The sequence below is a fragment of the Coregonus clupeaformis genome, chromosome 34, assembly GCF_020615455.1.
Source record: "Coregonus clupeaformis isolate EN_2021a chromosome 34, ASM2061545v1, whole genome shotgun sequence".
Classification (NCBI taxonomy): domain Eukaryota; kingdom Metazoa; phylum Chordata; class Actinopteri; order Salmoniformes; family Salmonidae; genus Coregonus; species Coregonus clupeaformis.
Genome location: NC_059225.1, coordinates 35,491,115 through 35,518,653, shown reverse-complemented (window position 1 = coordinate 35,518,653; position 27,539 = coordinate 35,491,115). Strand labels below are relative to the sequence as shown.

General features: G+C 44.4%; 1 protein-coding gene across 1 annotated transcript in view; it reads left to right on the top strand.

The window, feature by feature from the left end:
- Window positions 1-27,539, top strand: part of LOC121550060 (cadherin-7-like) — a 200,304-nt gene that overhangs the window by 118,168 nt on the left and 54,597 nt on the right. The window contains exons 4-5 of the mRNA XM_041862168.1: window positions 9,512-9,631; window positions 26,618-26,785. Coding sequence (XP_041718102.1) covers window positions 9,512-9,631; window positions 26,618-26,785 — 288 coding nt within the window. The remainder of the gene's footprint in view (window positions 1-9,511; window positions 9,632-26,617; window positions 26,786-27,539) is intronic.

The window sequence follows — 27,539 nt, the reverse complement described above, 5'->3', positions numbered from 1 at the left end:
TGACTTCTCAAACCCCGAACCTCGTCCTGGTCTGTTTGGGCTGTTTCACAAGCATTCCCAGAAGTCTGATGATGTTGCACCTATTTATAATAAATAGCGATGTTTATTATAACCCTCAACGTCTCATCTTTTAGAACACATCGACTCCTCTTGAGTTACAGTATTTCCCTCACTCAGACAACAACAAATGTGCAAAGTATCCCAATTAGCAGGAGGGATGGGGGTATCTTCTTGTTGCGCGCGGTGCTCAGGTTTATATCGGCTGTCAATCAAAACCCATACAGCGCTGTGAAGTGGGGAACCTGAGCTCTGACGTCATGTATAGCATGTTACCGTACAGCCACTGCATTCCAATGTAGGCCCTTATCAATGCCAAAATCTGCCATTTTCAACCTGTATAGGGGATGACAGGGGCTGTGGGTGGAAAGGGATACGCTTTGTTGGTTAAAGTTAGCTTTAATGGTAATTCCTCAGTATATGTTATGTTAAGTAGAGCCATCAGAGAAGTCAATACTTATCTTCTAAGTCTACAAGTTGCAAGCCAAGCCAAAGCAATGCAAAACAAAAAGCTTACAGTTTGAACATTGGAATCATGTTTACTTGGAGATGAGTATTCATGGTGGCAGTTGGATCCAGTCTTGTGTCTGTAAAGTTTTGATGAATACCTGTCGCCCATCCAAATTAGACATGCTATATTTATTTTCATTACTGTCAGATGACAATCGCTCACCCTGAAACGCAGAATTGATTAGGAAGCCCTGTTTTGTCTGGATTCACTGAAAATAAATGAAAATATGAGAATTTGATCAATCACACAAATGAAGACGGACAAATGGTGAAGTGACAGAAGACAGCTGCACCGAGTGGAACCATGTAATATATTCCGATGTGAAGTTGTGTATCCGTTTTGTACAACCACTCTTGAAGGCTAGCTGTTGTTATTTGTGACCTTGACAGCAGTAAATATTCATGTAAATACAGAGTTTCGCAACGAACTTCCTCTATCCTGGGTATCACTGAAGATACACCACAGAAAACACAAAATAGAAATCTGAGAGACCCCTTTTACACATTAGAACCATTATTGAAGGATAACCTAAATCAGTTTTAGCCTACTGCTATTGTGCAGTGATCAGAGTTTTGAATACCATATACCATAGCACAGAACTCTTTAACGTAGTGGCATTGATTGACCTTGGTTGTTTTAATGTTGTAATATAACCTGCCATGAATAAGAGGTGATGATATAATCTTGGGGGTCCTCATAGAACTTCTCAACATTTTCTATTATGTTGCTCAGATTCAGGGACAGCGCCTGTTAATTCTGGTTTATGACTGGAAATAGGGCGGTCTAATCTTCAATTTCCATGATCACTTCATTTAATAAGAGCCTGTAAAATACGGCTCATGCTAGAAAGTGGGCTTTTTATAAGGGCGTTTTGCTGCTAAGTAAAATATAACCTGCTTTGTAAGACACCACTTTCCTTTATGTGCTACAATATGGGCCTAAAATACCGCCAGAGCTGCGTGGCTATTAGAATTAAATATATAAACATAAAGCAGCCTATTCATCTGACCATGCTCAACGGCAACAGGGCACACTTGTAGAAGACAGTTGATAATTGTCAAGGCTGAAACGAGGCGTCAGCTTCAAGATCACCAATGACGCAAAGTCTGAGCCTTTATTTCCTTGATCCTCACACAAATAATTGAATTTAATGTACAATTTTATTCTGTGTGTATTATTATTTGTAATAAATGCAAAAATAAAGAATGGCAGTGGCTCTCCTAGTAGTTCTCAATTGAGGCCAAGTTGTTTAGATTACTGGCTCAGTACACTTGGTTTTGTATGTTACAGATAAAACTCTGGTCTCAATCAGGGGCCAGACCATAGTTCACAACAGAACAATAGAGGTAAATAATGATTACTGGTAGCGGAGATTACTGGACCTTCTTGTTTTGAAACTCAGGTGGCGTCCCTGCCTCTGGTCCCTTGACCAGTAAGGAAGAGGCAAACTGCTTTAGGAAATATGGAATATCAACATGCTAACAGTGTCATTACAATCACTTTAAAATCAAATGCATTGTGTTAGTTCTAAGAATGGCTATATGTATTTTTCAACCTCTATTGCAAGTTTATTCAAGCATTATTCATAGGTATTTTAATCATAGTCATCACAGTACATTCACATTCACATAAATAACCATGCGGTTTCTAACCAATACCTTTCGCAGGTTTCTACAAACAAAAGTTGCACGTTAAATGTAACAAACTATCCTGATAATGAGTAGCAACCATATGAACTTGTAGAATGGTACACATTTAAAAATGAAGGTGCAAGTTGGAACCAAAAAAGGTTATTGAGAGCGATGCCATAGGGGAGCCATTATAGGGTCTCTGACAACACAGAAATTGGATGATTCGTTGAAGAACCATACAAAAATCCCAAACCAGAAATGTCCCTTGAGGACCGGAATTGAATAGACATGCTGTAGGGCTTTAAGACTTATTTGCAAATGTGACCGAACACCTCAATTCGGTCTTATGTAGCAAAATTTGAAATTGTGTTTTTTACATTGGATAAAAGTAGAGACTCAGAGCTAGAACATTTTATATTATACACTGCAATTGAGGAACAATGGGAAAGTAATTCTGCTTTGAAAGATGATAAACTTGTAACCCAACTTTTGAGAAAATGACCCTTGAATGTTTTGGTACACCTACAGCAGCTTGCGAAAGTATTCACCCCCCTTGGCATTCTTACTATTTTGTTGCCTTACAACCTGGAATTGATTTTTGGGGGGTTTGTATAATTTGATTTACACAACATGCCTACCACTTTGAAGATGCAAAATATTTTTTATTGTGAAACAAACAAGAAATAAGACAAAAAAACAGAAAACTTGAGCGTGCATAACTATTCACCCCTCCAAAGTCAATACATTGTAGAGCCACCTTTTGCAGCAATTACAGCTGCAAGTCTCTTGGGGTATGTCTCTATAAGCTTGGCACATCTAGCCACTGGGATTTTTGCCCATTCTTCAAGGAAAAACTGCTCCAGCTCCTTCAAGTTGGATGGGTTCCGCTGGTGTACAGCAATCTTTAAGTCATACCACAGATTCTCAATTGGATTGAGGTCTGGGCTTTGACTAGGCCATTCTAAGACATTTAAATGTTTCCCCTTAAAACACTCAAGTGTTGCTTTAGCAATATGCTTAGGGTCATTGTCCTGCTGGAAGGTGAACCTCTGTCCCAGTCTCAAATCTCTGGAAGAGTGAAACAGGTTTCCCTCAAAAATGTCCCTATATTTAGCGCCATCCATCATTCCTTCAATTCTGACCAGTTTCCCAGTCCCTGCCGATGAAAAACATCCCCCAGCATGATGCTGCCACCACCATGCTTCACTGTGGGGATGGTGTTCTCGGTGTTGGGTTTGCGCCAGACATAGCGTTTTCCTTGATGGCCAAAAAGCTCAATTTTAGTCTCATCTGACCAGAGTACCTTCTTCCATATGTTTGGGGAGTCTCCCACATGCCTTTTGGCAAACACCAAACGTGTTTGCTTATTTTTTCTTTAAGCAATGGCTTTTTTCTGGCCACTCAAAGCCCTGCTCTGTGGAGTGTATGACTTAAAGTGGTCCTATGGACAGATGCTCCAATCTCCGCTGTGGAGCTTTGCAGCTCCTTCAGGGTTATCTTTGGTCTCTTTGTTGGCTCTCTGAATAATGCCCTCCTTGCCTGGTCCGTGAGTTTTGGTGGGCGGCCCTCTCTTGGCAGGTTTGTTATGGTGCCATATTCTTTACATTTTTTAATAATGGATTTAATGGTGCTCCGTGGGATGTTCAAAGTTACGGATATTTTTTGATAACCCAACCCTGATCTGTACTTCTCCACAACTTTGTCCCTGACCTGTTTGGAGATCTCCTTGGTCTTCATGGTGCCGCTTGCTTGGTGGTGCCCCTTGCTTAGTGGTGCTGCAGACTCTGGGGCCTTTCAGAACTGGTGTATATATACTGGATCATGTGACAGATCATGTGACAGACTTAGATTGCACACAGGTGGACTTTATTTAACTAATTATGTGACTTCTGAAGGTAATTGGTTGCACCAGATCTTATTTAGGGGCTTCATAGCATTGGGGGTGAATACATATTCATGCACCACTTTTCCGGTATTTATTTTTTTGAATTTTATGAAACAAGTAATTTTTTTCATTTCACTACACCAATTTGGACTATTTTGGTTATGTCCATTACATTAAATCCAAATAAAAATCCATTTAATTTACAGGTTGTAATGCAACAAAATAGGAAAAATGCCAAGGGGGGTGAATACTTTTGCAAGGCACTGTACTTGAGAGCTCTTTTTTGTCTACACCCATTCACACCCTCTTAAGCCTTAGCCCCACCCATCTCTTTACAGATTCACATGTGAGACCATGTGGTAAACACACACTATATCAAATAAAACCTAAGTGTATTTGTCACATGCACATGATACAGAAGGTGTAAACGGTTCTTTGAAATGGTTACTTGCAATATCAAAAACAGAAAGTGTCCAATTAAAAATATTGTATATATATTTTATAATTATTAGATGACACTTGTCTAAATTGATGGGTCATGTGAAGGAAATTATATAACCACCCCCCAGCCACATCTAGCTAAGTGGATGGGTCACTATTGTCTAGACATGTACACATGTTCATGAAACACAATAGATGGCCGTAATCACCATCAGGCACACATGGCTAATTTGATGGGTCATATAATAATCCGGCCGAAGTGGAGTGTTTTGTTTAGACATGTAGCTAGCTAGGTAGCTAGCTAGCTAAACAATGAACCGGCATAATTCCAACTCATACTACTACCAATACAAACATTGTCATCGCTGTAGTATGAATCTGCAGGTAGCTAAAGTTAATCAAACTAGGTTCAATGTTATCTAGCTAATATTAGGCTATAACTGGTAATGCAAATGGTTTTCTGATTCGAATAATATTACTACACAGATCATACATGTAACATTAGCTAGCGAGCCAGCAAGCTAAATTTTGCTAGCTAACTAACGGTATGTTTTAACTTGCAATAAAAACGACTTTCTGACAAAATTAGAAACTTATATCTGAAAGTGTAGCTAGACTCTTACCCTTATACATGTATTAATGCTTCACGGCAGACTGAAACCATTTAACTCAGTTTTGTTTGTAGCTAACTTACATCTTGTTTGGCCAGCGTTGTATCAAGTCACTTCGGTTCACACACTGACCGTGGGGTGTGCAGAAAGTAGCCCATCACTTTTTCCAACCGATCTGTCGATAGCGCCTGCTAAATTCGGGGCATCAATGTTGTTGAGAAAAGTAGGACAACTTTTGTAGTTCTTGATGGCTAACGTTATATCTTTCAAAAACGGCACGGTAGAAAGGACTATCAACACATACTAAACAGCTCACGTTACAGACAGAAGCATGCTACATGGCAGACCAATCCAAACTCTTCTCCCGGCATGTCCAGCCCATCCATTATCTCAGCCAATCATGGCTAGTGAGAAGGTTCCTGTCTTTTTCCGTGGCTAAACCAACTAGGCTCGTAATTTAACCATTTTATTCGTATTTATGGAAAGAATACAAGTTTGATATTAAGGCATTTGAAAGTTCACATGTTCCAGAAGGCATTTCTGCCAAAAAAAATGCATTTTGATAAAAAAATATATGTTTACGTTCAAATGCCTCTCCTGTGAAGTAGTGACCTGCGACATACGCCTAGTTTCCTGAAATGAGTCACATTTTTCCCAGGATGCCTTTCGAGTTATATTTTTTTGTTACAAGTACCACCCATGACTGTGTTTGCTAGTGACAGAGACATTCATTCATTTTCAGGCCTGTGGCCTTTAGCAAGTGACCTTTTAAGTTAATATGTTGTCATTAAATTATTTAAGACAATATGTAGGGCCTGGTTTTACCCTAATACAGTGGCCTGAAACTCATAGTTTACAGGCAACATCAGGCCTGCAAGTCACAGTATGCTGGCTCACAACGTTCTGTATAATTCCTATTGGTATCCAAAGTGGGGATATCCAACAATTGAATATTATTCACCCGCAACCTGCATTCAGAATTACTGCCAGGGTTGGGAAGACTAAGGAATGAGACTACCTTAAACATCTAAACTGGAACAACCATTTCAGTAATGGGTGCAATAAGTCCAAATAACAGATTGGAATTGTTTAGAAAAATGTATATTATTTATATTTGAGCAGCATAAGATTAATTAATCAAATCAAATCAATTTTTATCTAGACCTTACAGTGAAATGCTTACTTACAAGCCCTTAACCAACAATGCAGTTTTAAGAAAAATAAGTGTTCAGTAAAAAATGGATAAGTAAAAATAAAAAAAAGAAGAAAAATAACAAAATCACAAATAATTAAAGCGCAGCAGTAAAATAACAGTAGCGAAGCTATATACAGCGGTACCGGTACAGAGTCAATGTGCGGGGGCACAGGTTAGTCGACGTAATTTAGGTCATATGTACATGTAGGTAGAGTTAAAGTTACTATGCATAGAAAATAAACAGAGAGTAGCAGCAGCATAAAAGATGGGGGGTAGCCATTTGATTACCTGTTCAGGAGTCTTATGGCTTGGGGGTAGAAGCTGTTAAGAAACCTTTTGGACCTAGACTTGGCGCTCCGGTACCGCTTGCTGTGCGGTAGCAGAGAGAAAAGTCTATGACTAGGGTGGCTGGAGTCTTTGACAATTTTTAGGGCCTTCCTCTGACACCGCCTGGTATAGAGGTCCTGGATGGCAGGATGCTTGGCCCCAGGGATGTACTGGGTTGTACGCACTACCCTCTGTAGTGCCTTGCGGTCGGAGGTCAAGCAGTTGCCATACCAGGAGGTGATGCAACCAGTCAGGATGCTCTCGATGGTGCAGCTAAATAACTTTTTGAGGATCTGAGGACCCATGCCAAATCTTTTCAGTCTCCTGAGGGGAAATAGGCTTTGTCGTGCCCTCTTCACATCTTGATGTGTTTGTTGGTGATGTGGACACCAAGAAACTTGAAGCTCTCAACTTGCTCCACTACAGCCCCGTCAATGAGAATGGGGGCATCCTCTGTCCTCCTTTTCCTGTAGTCCACAAACATCTCCTTTGTCTTAATCACGTTGAGGGAGAGATTGTTATCCTGGCACCACATGGACAGGTCTCTGACCTCCTCCTTATATGCTGTCTCATCGTTGTTGGTGATCAGGCCTACCACTGTTGTGTTGTTGGAAAACTTAATGATGGTGTTGGAGTAGTGCCTGGCCATGCAGTCATGGGTGAACAGGGAGTACAGGAGGGGACTGAGCATGCACCCCTGAGGGGCACCCGTGTTGAAGATCATCATGGCAGATGTGTTGTTACCTACCCTTACCACCTGGGGGTGGCCCATCAGGAAGTCCAGGATCCAGTTGCAGAGGGAGGTGTTTAGTCCCAGGATCCTTAGCTTAGTGATGAGCTTTGAGGGCACTATGGTGTTGAACGCTGAGCTGTAGTCAATTAATAGCATTCTCACGTAGGTGTTCCTTTTGTCCAGGTGGGAAAGGGCAGTGTGGAGTGCAATAGAGATTGCATCATCTGTGGAACTGTTGGGGCAGTATGAAAATTGGAGTGGGTCTAGGGTTTCTGTGATAATGGTGTTGATGTGAGCCATTACCAGCCTTTCAAAGCACTTCATGGCTACAGACGTGAGTGCTATGGGTCGGTAGTCAAATTTTGGCAGGTTACCTTAGTGTTCTTTGGCACAGGGACTATGGTTGTCTGCTTGAAACATGTTGGTATTACACACAGTCAAGGACAGGTTGAAAAGGTCAGTGAAGACACTTGGTCAGCGCATGCTCGGAATACACATCCTGGTAATCCGTCTGGCCCTGCGGCCTTGTTAATGTTGACCTGTTTATTCACATCGGCTACGGAGAGCGTGATCACACAGTCGTCAGGAACAGCTGATGCTCTCATGCACTCTTCAGTGTTGCTTGCCTCGAATCGAGCATATAAGTAATTTAGCTCGTCTGGTAGGCTCGTGTCACTGGGCAGTTTGCGGCTGTATTTCCCTTTGTAGTCCGTAATAGTTTGCAAGCCCTGCCACATCCGACGAGCGTCGGAGCCGGTGTAGTACGATTCAATCTTAGTCCTATATTGACGCTTTGCCTGTTTGATGGTTCGTCGGAGGGCATAGCGGGATTTCTCATAAGCATCTGGGTTAGAGTCCCGCTCCTTGAAAGCGGCAGCTCTACCCTTTAGCTCAGTGCGGATGTTGCCTGTAATCCATGGCTTCTGGTTGGGGTATATACGTCAATCAATGTTAATGTAAAAACATAGATATTGCAACCTGCAATGGAGCATTCTGGGAAATATGATAACACCGGTGTTCTTTTACACCGCTGACTGTTAATTTAACTCTTGAATCAACACTAGAAATATTACACTAAAAAATCAACACTAGTTAACACTGGCCAATTTGATGTGTGCTATGAAAGGGACACATCATCAGGCTTCCATACATTTCAAGAACCTTTTAGAATTCTGAAGAACCGTAGATTAGAGCCCTGCACAGGCATGAATTTTAAGCCCGAGACCTACCCATGCCTGATTGCTTCTGCCTAATTTAAGGCCCAGCCCGGCTTTGCCCGAAACCCAATATCAGAAATAACTTCCTCCATTAATAAATCCATTAGCTGCTCCTCTCTGTCTGTCTCTCGCTCCCTGAGCGCTGCTCGCTCTGCATGGACTCTGCTCATGGTAGCTCTGTCTCTGTGAGTATCCATACCAATGACTCCGCTTGGGCTGCTCGGCTCAATGAGAAAGCAGTCAGGTGTTGGCTACTTTTTGTCACTCAAAACTCAAGGAACATTATTATTTTCTGTGAAATAATCTCTCCTGTTTTATATTTGACGAGGTTGAAGTACTTCTGACACCATGTTATGATCTTAGTCAGATATGACTGTACTGCTCAGCAAAGCACGAGCAAATGGCTCAGCTTCAACCATTTAAGAACCTTAATTTGTTTCAGTGTACAGTAGAAACACTAGTAACGGTATATGGTATTTATAGGTTAGAGTGTTGTGCAGCAGCGTCTGTGGAAGAAGTCAGAGCACAGTTTATGCTAGAACATTTGGCGCCTGGGAAGATTTAGATAAACACTTGAAATCAAAACTCTAAATGTTAAATGCCATGGGTAAGACATTTCCTCTGAACTCAAAAACAACCACCTAGGATACTGGGCAGGAATATAAATACATCAGAAATGTGTTATTACAGTATGTATTATTAGGAATGTATAGTACATCCCTGATTGTAGCCCATATAGAATAAGGTGTGATTTTTACTGAGAAGAACATTGACATTTGTAAGCTTTGTGGAAATGTTGTCACACATACTGTTGATTTGAGAGCTGTGTGTCTACAAATAGCTCTGGTGGACAAAAATGGCTGATGTTGTCTTGATAACTAATTGGATGTTGTCTGTCTACAGGAACAACGGTGGTCCAAGTGGCAGCCACAGACGCAGATGACCCCACATATGGGAACAGTGCCAGGGTGGTCTACAGCATCATCAGCGGACAGCCTTACTTCTCAGTGGACCCAAAAACAGGTAGGCTGCTGACTGTTGGGAAAATAATTGACCATGCAGTCTGGACCCCAGACATACTGTATGACTAAATGTTATTAACTAAAAGTCTAAGCCATTAGTCTAACAAATACCACTGTAGCTTGGCCACCTTCCACCGCAGATGCGGAAGACAGACATAGGCGGATGCAGTGGATTAAGATGCAGCCCATGCAAAAACTGATATCTCTATTTTAAACTGACAGATTTTATTATGTCACTTAGATTGACGCACATGTGCATAAATATACTCTTAAGGATTTTTTATGTATTTTTTCAAAAAACGTGCTATACTGTCAAACTGCTCAAATGCCTCACATGAAAATGTTGTAGCGGTTTGCTTGCTATGCCAAAGTCAGTTTAGATTGTATCAGATACACATTGTAGCAGTATGTATGCTATCATACACAGAAAATTGACCAGTGTTACGTAGTGTTGATTTTCCAGTGTAACATTTCTAGTGTTGATTCAGGTGTTAAATTAACTCTGTAAGAATATAAGCTGCAATATGTAACTTTTTTGGCGACCGACCATATTCACATGTTATAGATCTGTCATTCTCATTGAAGCAAGTCTAAGAAGCGGTAGAAATGTTCTATTGCGCTATATCTATGCCTCCCTTTCTTACGTTTCATTTTCTTGTCTTTTACTTTTGGTTTTGTACACCAGCTTCAAACAGCGAAAATGCTATATTTTTGGATACGATATTTCACAGCGATTTAGATGGTACAATGATTCTCTACACTAAACAGTGGCTTGCGAAAGTATTCACCCCCCTTGGCATTCTTCCTATTTTGTTGCCTTACATCCTGGAATTTAAATGGATTTTTGGGGGGGTTATATAATTTGATAAGTAATTCTTCCAACAATTGTTTACAGACAGATTATTTCACTTATAATTCACTGTATCACAATTCTAGTGGGTCAGAAGTTTACATACACTAAGTTGACTGTGCCTTTAAACAGCTTGGATAATTCCAGAAAACTATGTCATGGATTTAGAAGCTTCTGATAGGCTAATTGACATCATTTGAGTCAATTGGAGGTGTACCTGTGGATATATTTCAAGGCCTACCTTCAAACTCAGTGCCTCTTTGCTTGACATCATGGGAAAATCAAAAGAAATAAGCCAAGACCTCAGAAAAAAATGGTAGACCTCCACAAGTTTGGTTCATCCTTGGGAGCAATGGGACAAAGATCGTACTTTTTGGAGAAATGTCCTCTGGTCTGATGAAACAAAAATAGAACTGTTTGGCCATAATGACCATCGTTATGTTTGGAGGAAAAATAAGGTGGATTGCAAGCCGAAGAACACCATCCCAACCGTGAAGCACGGGGGTGGCAGCATCATGCAGTGGGGGTGCTTTGCTGCAGGAGGGACTGGTGCACTTCACAAAATAGATGGCATCATGAGGAAGGAAAATTAAGTGGATATATTGAAGCAACATCTCAAGACATCGGTCAGGAAGTTAAAGCTTGGTCGCAAATGGGTCTTCCAAATGGACAATGACCCCAAGCATACTTCCAAAGTTGTGGCAAAATGGCTTAAGGACAACAAAGTCAAGGTATTGGAGTGGCCATCACAAAGCCCTGACCTCAATCCTATAGAAAATCTGTGGGCAGAACTGAAAAAGCGTGTGCGAGCAAGGAGCCCTACAAACCTGACTCAGTTACACCAGCTCTGTCAGGAGGAATGGGCCAAAATTCACCCAACGTATGGTGGGAAGCTTGTGGAAGGCTACCCGAAACGTTTTACCCAAGTTAAACAATTTAAAGGCAATGTTACCAAATACTAATTGAGTGTACGTAAACTTCTGACCCACTGGGAATGTGATGAAAGAAATAAAAGCCAAATATAAATAATTCTCTCTACTATTATTCTGACATTTCACATTCTTAAAATAAAGTGGTGATCCTATCTGACCTAAGACAGGGTATTTTTACTAGGATTAAATGTCAGGAATTGTGAAAAGCTGAGTTTAAATGTATGTGTATGTAAACTTCCGACTTCAACTGTACATTTTTCTAAACTAATCCAATCAGTTAGTTAGATTTATTGCACCCATTACTGAAATGGTTGTTTCAGTTTAAATGGATTGGGTAGTCTCCTTTATCAATGTTTACAATCTTGACAGCCATTCTGAATGCAGGTTGTGGGTGAATGAAAATTCCAGCTGTTGGAGATCCTAACTCTGGCTGGATTCCATTAAGAACTACATTTCGCAAGTCAACATAATGTGACTTGCAGGCCTGATGTGGCTTAGTGGGGGCGTAGCTTTCAGATAGTTATTTTTGGCCTTTTGTGAGTGGATGTGTTGTACCAGTTTAAGTGGTCTATGCTTCTACATTGTTTGCTGTTTGGGGTTTTAGGTTGGGTTTTTGTATAGGACTTTGTGACATCTGCTGATGTAAAAAGGGCTTTATAAATACATTTGATTGATTATCAGGCGTTGTTGTATAACCCCATTGGGGCAAACTATACACACTTTCTAGCGTTAAAAAAACTTTATAGGGTTTTATTGCGTAACGCTAAAAGTGTTAATTCCCTAACACTGTTGAAGTGTAATAGCGTCAGCACTAAGCACAGTGTTAATTTAACACTGAAAAGTGTGGACCCATATATACACTGACCCAGTGTTAAATTTAATACTGGCAGTGTTGATTCAACTCTGGAGAATTTGCTGTGTACATTCTCTAAACTCAAGAATATATATTTGTTGTTGCATTCAATAAATATAAAGCAATGGAACTGCATAACAATGCTGGGATGTGAAATGGTTGTTCTGACTTTTGGGGTGCTACGTTGGAGGGGACAGCTGTTGTCCTCGGCTACAGCTAGCTAGTTGGCTCATTAGCCACCGCCCCGCTGTGGGGGATGCTGGCCTCATGCAAAGCACTCTGGGAAGAAAACAGAAAATTGTGTGTAGCTCCATAATTTTTGGCTTATCACCATCTTTTTCTTCCAGCAACACATCCAGGGGAGATCTGCTTACATGCTGAGGTTTTATTAGTCAGACATACTTATAGACAATAAGTGAACTCACAGACATATTAAAGTTAACTTATCTATGTCTTGAAAACAGAGTCATCTTATTACAGAGTCCATGTGACTGGGTGGGCAAGTAGCATCCAGCCAGTCCCCTGATTCAATACTATATGCGTTTCAGGAAGTGCAGACTAGCACATTAGTCTGTGTGGGGAACAAGATTGATGGAAATTTGGCTACTTGAATGCGTCCTCAAAATGAACTTTAACAAAGTTAGCGAGACTACTTCAGCCCCGCAATTAGTCTCAACTGAAACTTTGTGACATCAATACCAATCAGAGCGAGAGCCGACATTTGCTTAAGTGATGTTTAAGCAGCATGTCTACCCCATAAAGGCTCATTAATCTGTCTGCATAGTTATTTTTACTAAAGACCTATCCAATTCAAGGAATGGAGCCCACACGCAAACTATGACGTGTGTTTCATTACCTAAGAAGGCTCTTTAAATCATTAAATGTGATCTTTCTTATTGTTTTAAGAGGTTGTGATTACTGAAGTGGCTACATAGTGTACAAAGTGCAATGAAGAAAGAGTACTCTTTAGGAGGACTTCCTGGAAAGGCAGAACAGACTATGTTTTATGTTTTTGCTGTGGATTGTTCTGTGAAAATCTATTTTGAGTGGCACCTTAACTTTAGCATGTTTGAACAGATTTGTATGCACTTTACATGTGCAGACACAACATGGAGGAAATACAGTATATACTGCAAAGCTAAATCAAACAAATTGTGTCTGGCGCAGGAAACTAGAAAATTGATTTCCTTTCCAGGTTAAGAGAGGGCATATGGAATCACAGGAAATGTTCTCAGTTTTACCATAATATGAATACGTTTAAATGTTGCTACCTGTGAAGAAAAGACCAGAGGTGAATGCTGTTTCTATGTCTCTGCAAACTACTAATTAGACTAATTCATTAAAAAAGGCTGTGCCTTAGCGAAGGGGTGACTTTGACAAAGTGCTCATGCTGAAATGCACTCCTTAAGCTCGAGCTACACAGTAATATTGCATCATCAGCGATTAAGTGGTTGAAGAATAGTGGTCAGGGAGGTGGACAATGTCAAATGTGACTTGGTGGGTTTGAATCCTGGCTCACTTAGGTCCAGCAAGTCCCTTTGGGAAAAAAGTGCTTCATCCTGAATAGCTCCAATAATTTTCAAGCTGTAAATGTAATGCATAATGTCGTCAAAATACAGAAGTTGCTGTGGGTGACGGTGGCCTATTAAGCCTCCATTTTGTAATGTACTGTGCCTTGCAAAAGTATTCATCCCCCTTGGCGTTTTTCCTATTTTGTTGCATTACAACCTGTAATTTAAATGGATTTTTATTTGGATTTCATGTAATGGACATACACAAAATAGTCCAAATTGGTGAAGTGAAATGAAAAAAATAACTTGTTTAAAAAATATATATACAAAATAAAAAACAGAAAAGTGGTCCGTGCAAATGTATTCACCCCCTTTGCTATGAAGCCCCTAAATAAGATCTGGTGCAACCAATTACCTTCAGAAGTCACATAATTAATTAAATAAAGTCCACCTGTGTGCAATCTAACTGTCACATGATCTGTCACATGATCTCAGTATATATACACCTGTTCTGAAATGCCCCAGAGTCTGCAACACTACTAAGCAAGGGGCACCACCAAGCAAGCGGCACCATGAAGAACAAGGAGCTCTCCAAACAGGTCAGGTACAAGGTTTTGGAGAAGTACAGATCAGGGTTGGACATCCTACGGAGCACCATTAAGTCCATTATTAAAAAATGTAAAGAATATGGCACCATAACAAACCTGCCAAGAGAGGGCCGCCCACCAAAACTCACGGACCAGGCAAGGAGGGCATTAATCAGAGAGCCAACAAAGAGACCAAAGATAACCCTGAAGGAGCTGCAAAGCTCCACAGCGGAGATTGGAGCATCTGTCCATAGGACCACTTTAAGTCATACACTCCACAGAGCTGGGCTTTACGGAAGAGTGGCCAGAAAAAAGCCATTGCTTAAAGAAAAAATAAGCAAACACGGTTGGTGTTTGCCAAAAGGCATGTGGGAGACTCCCCAAACATATGGAAGAAGGTACTCTGGTCAGATGAGACTAAAATTGAGCTTTTTGGCCATCAAGGAAAATGCTATGTCTGGCGCAAACCCAACACCGAGAACACCATCCCCACAGTGAAGCATGGTGGTGGCAGCATCATGCTGGGGGATGTTTTTCATCGGCAGGGACTGGGAAACTGGTCAGAATTGAAGGAATGATGGATGGCGCTAAATATAGGGACATTTTTGAGGGAAACCTGTTTCACTCTTCCAGAGATTTGAGACTGGGACAGAGGTTCACCTTCCAGCAGGACAATGACCCTAAGCATATTGCTAAAGCAACACTTGAGTGGTTTAAGGGGAAACATTTAAATGTCTTAGAATGGCCTAGTCAAAGCCCAGACCTCAATCCAATTGAGAATCTGTGGTATGACTTAAAGATTGCTGTACACCAGCGGAACCCATCCAACTTGAAGGAGCTGGAGCAGTTTTGCCTTGAAGAATGGGCAAAAATCCCAGTGGCTAGATGTGCCAAGCTTATAGAGACATACCCCAAGAGACTTTCAGCTGTAATTGCTGCAAAAGGTGGCTCTACAAAGTATTGACTTTGGAGGGGTGAATAGTTATGCACGCTCAAGTTTTCTGTTTTTTTTGTCTTATTTCTTGCTTGTTTCACAATAAAAAGTATTTTGCATCTTCAAAGTGGTAGGCATGTTGTGTAAATCAAATGATACAAACCCCCAAAAAAATCATTTTTAATTCCAGGTTGTAAGGCAACAAAATAGGAAGAATGCCAAGGGGTGTGAATACTTTCGCAAGCCACTGTAGCTCAGGAAATAGGGCAATTGAGTTTGAAGGTGAAATCGAAATGTGGTGCGCTGCTATGAGTTAAGGCCTGCGTGTGAAAGACTCAATGTCTAAATATAGCTATGAATGAGTGTCTAGTCTGTCTACTGTTTGTTGTGATACTCATTAGGCATTTTCGAAAGGCATTAGTAGAAATGGACAATGACTAACAGGGATTAATAATGCACACCTCTCTGCAAAACACACACACACACACAAATGCACGCACAAACAAACACACACACACATACACACACACTCAGTTTTATACACCTTAGAGGCAGAGATGAGAATTCAAGCACATCGGCAATGCCAGACATGTCTGCTTGACCTCTGTCCTCTGTCCTAACGACGGGTGAGAGCGGAAAGGCCAGGTGTCTGTGCGAGGATTCATTATGTTTAAAGGGGGTATTTAAGAGGGGGCCTGCATGCATTACAATTTGATCTACGTGCTTCTTCTGCAATGACAGCGTTTAGAGCTTCACCGTCATCTTTTTCAGCTCCTCCGGTCATGAGGAAGGAGATAATTTAATTAAATGTAAAATGCTCAAATAAGGGAAAGGCCAGTCTAGCTGCTCCCCACCTGTTCTCTCAGCGCTAAGATATCAAATACAGAGCCTGGGAGATGGTTCCAAAACCCGGTAATTCCGTTCTGATTAAGATATTGGCATGGCCTTTTGGGAGCTTTCTACTGTGGGTGTTCTCTAATCTGTTCAAATCATGACTCTCACCCACGCACACACACAAAATTGTGCATCGCCTCTGAGGGAGATCCTTGTACTATCCACTCCAGTGACTGGAGGACATTACAGCTCAGGGTAGATATACATATGGCCTCCCATCGTTATGCCACGTAATGTGCAATACTATAGCTTGGCAAAAAATCCATTATCTCATCCCCCTCATCACATTTTGCATATACAGTAGCATTTCCTCCTGTATTTCAAATGTAATAGTAATGTTACTGAAGATGAGTCACAATTATCTACATCTTGTAATGTTACATAATCGTTTAATGTTCCACCACATCCAGAACACCAAGAGATGGGACATTTAACGTATCACGTAGAGTCAAGGTGGAGAATGAGGACCAGGAGACCTCAGCTGATACAAGTTCCGTCTGTGTATCTTTCACAGTTTGAGTGAGATCAATTGTTATTCAAATACGTATCTGTACTCTGGGTTGGAATCTTTCAAAAGATAAGTTAGATGTAGAGTATGCTTAGAAGGTAGCTTTTCATGGACAAACTAAAATTCAACCACCTGGCTTGGAGGTTGTACTATTCCCAGTGTACTGTATAAGGCCTGTTTTCATCTTACATGGATCAATTGGGTATAAGTGGACCGCCCGGAGGTTGAGGAAATCACACCACTCTTGTGTCCATCACCTTCTTCGTTACCTCTCATAGCCACACGGATGGTAGGCCAGAGGGGTTCCTATCCTAGCAAAGCGATCCTGTCCCCACACTTTTATTTCCTCTTCCCTAGACAAATATCAAGGATCCTAGGCTTTTTGCAGGGAGAGTGGCCTACCCCTCTGCCGCCAGCGCTGGGTAGAGGAAATGTGCGGCTGCTACAATGTGTATTTTCCAGCAGCACCGGCGAAAGAGGGACACACGGCGCGATGCCGATGCGGGGCCATGCCGTGATAGTGTCACGATCGTTGAGGAACGAGACGGACCAAGGCGCAGCGTGATATGCATTCATGTTTATTTATATTGAATAAACACCACGACAAAACAACAAATGAAACGAAACGTGAAGTCCAAGGTAGACAAACAACGTACCTCACACGGAACAAGATCCCACAACTAACTAGTGCCAAAAGGCTGCCTAAGTATGGTCCCCAATCAGAGACAACGAGCGACAGCTGCCTCTGATTGGGAACCACACTGGCCAACATAGAAATAGACATACTAGAACATCAACCTAGAAATATACAACATAGAACATACACACCCTGATTCAACATATACGAGTCCCTTGAGTCAGGGCGTGACAGATAGCCATAGAAGGATTTTAATCATCGCCTCTCCCCAGGAATGACACGGTTGTGGCGCGGGGGTAACAGAGATGTGAAGCCTTTCTTTGCTTAGTAAGATCATTCACTTGGTTTACTGCCGGCTGCACACACTTAACATATTTTCTTATGGGCTTCATTTCAAGTATTTTGGGAAGACATTGTTTTTGTTGTTGTTTTATTTATATTTTTTGTTAGCCATTAGCCAACTTTTTCAAACAGCCAACTTCTTCTTCTCCAGAATGCTTTAAGACTGTTTTGTTCTTTCAAGTTAGAACTATTGTTTTTTTGTCCCTGTAGTGGCAGTGCTGGATAGAGTTGAGAGAACATTTTGTACCTCGCCTGGTTTGAGGGACCTCTGTTGGATTGATGGCTTGAAGCTAGCTCTCTCATGCATGTCAGCAAACAGGGTTCACAGGTGTCACAACAGCTGACACTGGAGCGATGTTGATGCTCTTTAATTGGCTACAAGGTTACACAGTGGGAGAAACTAGCAGCAAACCTGATGAATCGATGAATGGATGGATGGAGGAAAGGGGGATACAGCTAGGATACAGGAGCAAATGGATGGATCCGATCCACACATACACACATACAGTAGATCCATAGACAGATACTTTGATGAACATGAAGGCATCAGGCGTTAAAAATAAACCAGCTTCTCGAATGACATGTTCTGACTCCTCGTCCCTTAAACATGGAACCAAAGCATTGAAGAAGAGCATTTCTCCCAGTAGGAAAACTTCACCCACTATTCATTAGTTTGTTCTGTATGGCAATTGACGCTTTATTGACCAATCATTATGGCGTAGCGAGAGTATGCTTGTGGGTAGTCAGCGTCAATGTTCCCTCTAATTTCTTTCGGCACTGAGCAAATTTCAGGTCTGCTGAGCGCAAACTTGAACGTTGTGAAAATTCTGTGCAACTTCCAGCGTGCGTTTACTGTGAACACTTAGGCTGTAGCCGCTTTAAATTACAGTTTTAATAGTGGCCATGTAGGCTGCTGTGGCTTTTTGATTATAATGTAGGCCACTCTTGCCTACCAGAGTGGCCTACCATCAAAAACAATGGAGAAAATGCATCACATAACATTTTAACATGGAAATAGCTGTTCTATCTTTCAGCCTACAGTAGCAGCCAATGTGTGGTGTTCAATGTAGGCCTACATTCTATAAGACTCCTTCATACAAGGAGGCGACTGAAAATGTTTTTGTGTTGTTTGATTCAAGAAACCACTCTACAAAATAAAATGCATTATTATTCCCATACCATTATTACAGAGAATCAGACAAATGATGCTACCTCATGCTGTCAACACAGTGAAGTTCAAAGTTAATGGCACAGATCCATATATGGCAATGGTCTATTTGCATATAGGCCTACTGCAGCTGTGACTGTTTATGCAGCACCGGTCTGTGTAGAGTACGGGCTGAGTAGTGCATGTCAATGCAATAGAATCCAACTCCGATGCGTTCTGCCTACAATAAAATCTCTTGCATAGTTTGTTTTGTTTCGGTATGTTGCATTAAAAGTGGCTAATATTGCATTGATTCGATCACAATTGCCAGAGTAAAGGGAAATGTTGATAGTGTTAACAGGGAAAACTCTAGAACAGTGGCCATTAACCTTTTCTGAGTCAAGATCACTTTCTGAGTCAAAATGCAAGCCGAGATCTACCGCTCAGATTTTTTTTTTTACACAACTTAATAAACATAAGCCTATGCAACATTAACCAATTAAAAACAGTACTGTAGCAATGTGGTTTGTGCAATAAGCTTCTAAAGCATTTTTTTTCAAAGACAATGGCAATAATTTCCTATTCTTTACATTAGAGACAAGTGGACCTCTATGCATGTCTTCTAACCAATGCATACATACTTAGCCTACTTAACCTCATTGATTGCTGTTGTATTTTTTTTTTACTTCAAAAGAGAGATTAGAAAGTTTAGTTTCCAAATAAGTAAAATACCAATTTATTAGCATTATTTAACCAAATCAATGTCCGGACCATACATGTCAAAATCCACTACAATAGCTTGCTGTAGAGTTCTTGAGTAGTTATAATAAAATTTGGTCCAGAACACACAGCAACAGTTTTTTCAACATTGTCATCCTCTGGTCCTTTATTTTATGAATGTCTCTTAAGGTCAAGTCCCGACCTGAGATATGCTTGTGTTAATTTGAGTTTTCTCGCTAATCTCCCATTGATATCAATGTTGGATTAAGTGGGAGATTGATTCAGCCCATAACCAATCCGTTTGATTATTCAATATTCACCAAAGTAATTAAAAACTCATGTTTTGGGAATGAAAACTGAAGAGGGGTTGAAAAGGGTACCCAGTTTTTCTTCTTTTATGTGAGAGTGTATCACACTTACTGTCATGAGCCCTCTCACTCCACCGGGTTACCACCTTAATTGGTTTCCACTATCTTCCACTCTGCTCACCTCCCTCTCTCTACTCAGCCTAACTAGCTCCACCTGTCCCTGCTCTGCTCGGCTCTAATTACTCTGCCAGCTGCGCTGCATTACCCACTAACCTCTCCCAGTATTTAAGGCCCTGTCTTTCAGCTCTCCGGTGTCAGATCGTCTGCAAAGCTCACACCCGGAACCTGTTTGCTCGCGCTTCTGGCTCACCCTGGTTTTGTGACCCCGGACCTGCCTGTTTATTGGATACTCTTCTGCCTTAGGAGATCCAGACCTGCTTCTGCCATTACGACTCCTGACTACTCTTCAATCCCCGGTAACTCTGACCAGCCTTCTGCCTTGCTACTACGTATTTTGGATTCCCTTGAACTGTACTGCTGCCTGGTTTCATTCCGCCCTGTTGTGTCTGTGTCTCCCCCCAGGACTTCTGGACCACCCACCACCGGCTTCATAGGACGCATCGCTGCCACTGGGGGGGCACAGACCCAGCGCATTGGACGGGATCCCTGTTACCCCTGGAGCCTTCATTCACTCCCTACTTCCCTTTTCCCTTAAGTTTAATAAACTTTCTGGTGTGACGCAATTGTGGTCCTCTGGTCGTCTGTCTGAATCGTGACAGTACGATCTGACCATTATGGACTCAGCGCACACTTTCCCCGACATGGAAACCGATGAGCATGAGCAGCAGTTCCAGCAGCAGCAACAACAACTCGCCATGCTCATTCAACTCCTCACCAACCTTACCCCAGCCAGTCTGCCCACCAGCCCAGCCCCCGAGTTACCTGCCCCGGTCATTGCAGCCGCTGCTCCGGAACCCAAGATTGGAAACCCCGAGCGGTTCAACGGCGATTCAACCCAGGTCCGGCCATTCCTGACTAGCTGCCGACTTCAGTTCTCCTTGCAGCCAAGGACCTTCGCCACGGAGGGGGCTAAAGTTGGGTATGCCATCACTCACCTGACGGGCCGAGCTCGACTCTGGGGAACAGCAGAGTTCGAACGTCAAACCCCCGCATGTGCAACCTTCGACCTGTTTGCTGAGGAGATGCTGAAGGTGTTTGACCTGGATTCACCCACCGCAGAGGCGTCTCGTGAACTGTTCAGTATTCGACAAGGCAGACGTACAGTCGCAGACCATTCCATCGACTTCCGAACCCTGGCTAGACGAAGTTCTTGGAACACACCACCGTTGGTGGACGCGTTCTTCCATAGTTTGGCTGACTATATCAAGGACGAGTTGGTCTCCCATGAACTGCCTTCCACTCTTGATGAAGCCATCGCACTGACTGTCAGGATCGACAGAAGGATACAGACCCGTCGTCGTGAGAGGGGGCGCCAAGGTCCACCTACTACCGGCATTCGGAGAGATCCGACTGGGCTCCTGTCATCTACTGCCACTCACCCAGGTCAGCTTGATCAGTCTGAGCCTATGGAGATTGGGCGAGCCTCCCTCACTCCTGCAGAGCGCCAGCGCCGCTTCACCTCAAACCTCTGCCTCTATTGTGGAGGTGATGGACATCGTGTGGTAACCTGCCCTTTAAAGGGCCGAAGCTCACCGGGCGTAGGGGGAGTCCGGTCGAGTTCAATGACCATCCAGTCCTCCGACCGCAAACCCCTGCTGCAAGTTCACCTCCGCCTCTCTGACTCAACTCACACCCTGGCTGCTCTGGTGGATTCTGGCGCCGAAGCCAACATAATGGACGTCAAGCTGGCACGCCAACTGGGACTGGAGAACCTCCGTTTGACACCTCCTATTCCTGCCCGGGCACTGGACGGACACTTACTCGGATCGGTCACTCATGTCACGGCCCCGGTCTCGATGGGTCTGTCCGGAAACCATCAAGAAACTATCCAGTTTCACCTGCTCCCCTCTCCAGGCCAACCCCTCATCCTGGGTTACCCATGGCTCCGCCCGGCACAACCCTCAGCTCGACTGGGTGACCGGGGTGATCAGGGAGTGGGGAGAGGACTGCCACCGAACCTGCCTGCTTGCTGCCGCACTACCCCCTCGGCCAGTACCTACTAACTCCGCTCCGGACCTCTCCAATGTCCCAGAATGCTACCATGGTCTCAGAGAGGTGTTTAACAAAGCAAGAGCCACATCTCTGCCCCTCACCGACCGTACGACTGTGCCATCGACCTCCTCCCTGGAACAGCTCCTCCAAGGGGTCGTCTTTATTCGTTGTCTGCTCCCGAAAGAAAGTCCATGGAGGACTACATCAATGGCTCTCTGTCCGCAGGATTAATCCGTTCATCTTCATCTCCTGCTGGTGCTGGCTTCTTCTTTGTGGGGAAGAAGGACGGATCTCTTCGCCCCTGCATCGACTACAGGGGACTCAACGACATCACAGTGAAAAACCGTTACCCTCTGCCTCTGCTCACCTCTGCTTTTGAGTTGCTCCAGGGAGCCACTGTTTTTACCAAGTTGGATCTCAGAAACGCTTACCACCTAGTGCGGATCCGGGAGGGAGATGAATGGAAAACCGCATTCAATACACCAACAGGCCACTACGAGTATCTGGTTATGCCTTTTGGCCTCACCAATGCTCCTGCTGTGTTCCAGGCTCTAGTGAATGATGTACTGCGGGACATGTTAAACAAGTTTGTCTTCGTTTACCTGGATGACATCTTAATTTACTCCAGAAACCTGTCTGAACACACCCGCCATGTCCAGCAAGTCCTTCATCGTCTTCTGGAGAATTCCCTCTACGCCAAGGCAGAGAAATGTGAGTTTCACGTCAAGACAGTGGCCTTCCTGGGGTACATAGTGGCAGAAGGAAGTATCCAAATGGATCCTGCCAAAGTATCAGCAGTCACTTCGTGGCCAGTTCCGGAGAACAGAAAGAAGCTGCAACAGTTTCTGGGGTTTGCTAACTTCTATAGGAAGTTTATCCGGAACTACAGTACCGTTGCTGCCCCTCTCACTGCTCTAACCAGCACCAAGCAACCCTTCACCTGGACCCCAGCAGCCGACAAAGCCTTCAGTACCCTCAAGGTGAGGTTCACCTCCGCTCCCATCCTCCAGATGCCTGATGTGGACCGGCAATTCATTGTGGAGGTGGACGCCTCGGATGTGGGAGTTGGTGCTGTGATTTCTCAGTGGGCTGCGGAGGATAGGAAGCTCCATCCCTGTGCCTTTTTCTCACGTCGGTTGTCCCCCTCTGAGTGCAATTACGACATAGGGAACCGTGAGCTGCTGGCTGTGAAGCTTGCCTTGGAGGAGTGGCGTCACTGGCTGGAGGGGTCCACCATTCCATTTCTCGTTTGGACCGATCATAAGAACTTGGAGTACATCCGCACGGCCAAACGGTTGAACTCCAGGCAGTCCCGCTGGGCCCTGTTCTTCACCAGGTTTAATTTCACTCTGTCATACCGGCCTGGATCACGCAACACCAAGCCAGACGCCCTCTCCCGTCAATTCCAGAAGGATGACACCCCCTCCAAGGACCCTGTGTCGATTCTGCCAAGTCCCTGCATCGTTGCAGCTCTGACCTGGGCTGTTGAGGAACAGGTGCTGGAGGCTCTCCGTAACCAGCCAGGTCCCAGCACTTGCCCAGCTGACCGCCTTTTTGTCCCCGAAGACCTGAGGTCCCAGGTCATTCAGTGGGGACATGACTCCCGCCTAGCTTGTCACCCTGGCTCCACCCGCACTTACAACCTGCTCGCCCAGAGGTTCTGGTGGCCCTCTCTGAGGAAGGATGTACGGGAATTCGTCCAAGCCTGCCCCATCTGCAACCAACACAAGTCGTCCTGCCAGCCCCCAGCCGGATTGCTGCAGCCCCTGCCTGTGCCCAGACGTCCCTGGTCTCACATCGCCCTTGACTTTGTCACGGGGCTGCCCCCTTCAGGTGGCATGACCGTCATTCTCACCATCGTTGACCGTTTCAGCAAGATGGCACACTTCATTCCCCTCCCCAAGCTCCCAACCGCCAAGGAGACCGCCCAGGTGGTCCTGGAACACGTCTTCCGGATCCACGGACTGCCAAGGGATGTTGTTTCTGACCGTGGTCCACAATTCTCCTCCGCTTTTTGGAAGGAGTTCTGTCACCTGCTGGGAGCCACAGTCAGTCTGACTTCCGGATTCCATCCCCAATCCAATGGGCAGTCAGAGCGGGCTAATCAGGAGCTCGAGAAGGCACTGCGATGCATGACTTCACGCAACCCCCCACTCCTGGTCGCAGCAATTGACATGGGTGGAGTACGCACACAATTCTCTGACCTGCTCTGCCATCGGTATGTCCCCTTTCCAATGTGTTTATGGATACCAGCCTCCTCTTTTTGCCAGCCAGGAGGAGGAGGTTACTTGCCCATCTGCACTTGCTTTTGCCCGTCGATGTCGCCGCACCTGGTCACAAGCCCGAGCCACACTCCTCAGGTCCGTTGCCAGCTACACTACCGGGGCCAACCGTCGGAGAATTCCTGCTCCCACCTACCATGTTGGTCAAAGGGTGTGGTTGTCATCGAAGAACCTGCCACTCAGGGTGGAGTCGCAGAAGCTGGCACCTCGGTTCATTGGCCCATTCCCTATCATAAGAGTGATTAGCCCAACTGCTGTCCGGCTCCAACTGCCTAATTCCCTGAGGGTGCACCCCACTTTCCATGTGTCTAAGATTAAGCCCATCCATGAGAGTCCGCTGGTCCCTGCTGCGCCTGGTCCTCCTCCTCCACGGCTCGTCGATGGTGGTCTGGTTTACACCGTCCGCCGCCTGCTTCGGTCCAGACGGAGGGGTAGGGGTCTCCAGTACCTCATTGACTGGGAGGGCTATGGACCTGAGGAAAGGACCTGGGTGCCAGCTAGTCGGATTGTGGATAGGACTCTCATCACCGCTTTCCACCAACGGCATCCTGATCAACCTGCAATCCGTAGGGGCCGCCCCAGAGGGGTCCCTAACCGTCCGGCCCGCTCGGCTTCCTGTCCTGTGCCTGATCCTGTCTCGGGACCTGTCCCATCTCCCGACCACGGCCCTCCGGCTTCCTCCGAGGATGAGGACGTTCACTCGGACCGTTCGGAGGAGTTCTAGCCCTCCTCCGGCTCCCCTCCTCCCGCCCGGCGTGGTGTTGCTCTTGGGACTTCTGGGGCCGTCCCTTGGGGGGTTCTGTCATGAGCCCTCTCACTCCACCGGGTTACCACCTTAATTGGTTTCCACTATCTTCCACTCTGCTCACCTCCCTCTCTCTACTCAGCCTAACTAGCTCCACCTGTCCCTGCTCTGCTCGGCTCTAATTACTCTGCCAGCTGCGCTGCATTACCCACTAACCTCTCCCAGTATTTAAGGCCCTGTCTTTCAGCTCTCCGGTGTCAGATCGTCTGCAAAGCTCACACCCGGAACCTGTTTGCTCGCGCTTCTGGCTCACCCTGGTTTTGTGACCCCGGACCTGCCTGTTTATTGGATACTCTTCTGCCTTAGGAGATCCAGACCTGCTTCTGCCATTACGACTCCTGACTACTCTTCAATCCCGGTAACTCTGACCAGCCTTCTGCCTTGCTACTACGTATTTTGGATTCCCTTGAACTGTACTGCTGCCTGGTTTCATTCCGCCCTGTTGTGTCTGTGTCTCCCCCCCCCCAGGACTTCTGGACCACCCACCACCGGCTTCATAGGACGCATCGCTGCCACTGGGGGGGGCACAGACCCAGCGCATTGGACGGGATCCCTGTTACCCCTGGAGCCTTCATTCACTCCCTACTTCCCTTTTCCCTTAAGTTTAATAAACTTTCTGGTGTGACGCAATTGTGGTCCTCTGGTCGTCTGTCTGAATCGTGACACTTACATGACAAATGCTATGTATTTTCAATTAAAGTATTACAATAAACCAACCTTAACTCAGGCTGACTTCAGCCCTGTGATTAATCTTTGATCGGTTCATTCTGTAGCAAGCTCGAAGAAAGAGAGTTAGAGCAAGCAAACGTACATGATCCAATTTTTCAGGAAGCGTGTTTCTCGGGTTCCTGAGCTACTTAATGAGTAATCTTCCATGTTCCGTCGGAATCCACAATAAGTGCCTCTTAATAAATGAAACTGAGTTGCGTGCTGTAAGTCATTAACTATGAATGCAACAGTAATTGCCTTAGAAGGATTAGGACTTTTTTTCCATGAAAGATTTGTGGTAATTTTGTGGGATTATTCCGATTTTCATCTTTACAGTCAGGAGATAAAATGCTGATTTCAATTTCATTAGTTGGTGTATTCGTTCAAAAGAAAAGCAACTGCACAGGGCCACGGGCCTTTGCTGCAGACTACATTTTACTCAGCACCTTGCAGAAATACTGTATAAAGTTGACCACAGTAGTGTTTTCACTCTAGTGTCAGGATTGTTTGACACTTTGAGTCCATGTACTTTCTGTATGATTAATATATTATGAGAGAGTAGAACAGACAGGTAATACATTCCTTGACAACACAGGAACAGGTGAGCAAACTATGCTTTCAGCCCTCAGCTCTCTGTACAAAAATGTCCCATCATCCCCTCTCTCTATCCTCTCTTGTCACCCCTCTCTCTATCCGCTCCTGTCCTCCCCCTCTCTCTCTCCACTCTTATCATCCCTTTCTCTTCTTTCCTGTCATTCCTCTCTCTATCTCTGAATCTCCCTCTTTCTCCTCTCCAGGCGTCATCCGGACGGCGCTGCCCAACATGGACCGAGAGGTGAAAGACCAGTACATTTTGGTCATCCAGGCCAAAGACATGGTGGGCCAGATGGGTGGCCTCTCAGGCACCACCTCTGTCACGATCACTCTTACCGACGTCAACGACAACCCGCCACGCTTCTCTCGTAGTAAGACTGAGTCCTTTATGCTCTGTGCGTCACTGACACTGACAACATGCAATCTACTGTGTCTCTCTCCCTCTCAGACAAAGCCCTGAACCCCTCCATTCACTGTCATCTCAGTCTCACTATAGTGGAGGTTTGACATGAATCTCTAAAATCACTCTCATTCACAATGACAGTTTAGGGGAGAAAGTTTTGAGTGAAAATGTAGGCTATACTTGATATTGCAGATTCATTTAACCACAGTACCCCTTTCATGTGTATGTGTAATTTTGCTCAACATTGTGTATCTCTCCATCTGTTCATCAGGCTGTTCACAGCACATGTATGACTTTTATGGTCAAAGGCTTCAAATGAAGGTTGCCCTAGGAGGTATAAACCTTTTTCCTTCTCCCCTCACTCCACATCAGAGCAGGGAATGAGGGGAGAACGTGGATACCAGGATCAGGCTAACATTGTTTTGTTGTCATCAGCCTATTTCACGGCCCGCTAATTAGTTCCAGGCCAGGCGTTGGGATTCAAAGGCGTGAGGTGCTTCTCATGATAATCTGTGGCCTCCGCAATTGCTTTACCGCTGATAGTCCTACGACCGGCCGTTTTAACCCACCACTGTTGTGCTAGGAAGAAAGATGCTTTGGGACCAGGCATGGGTCAGAATTAATAGAGTATTACACAGCACCACAGCTTATAGAGTCTAGAAACACTAGCCCTTGGAGGATAGGAAGGAAGAGGAGGCTGGAGGGAGGCACAAGGACAGAGG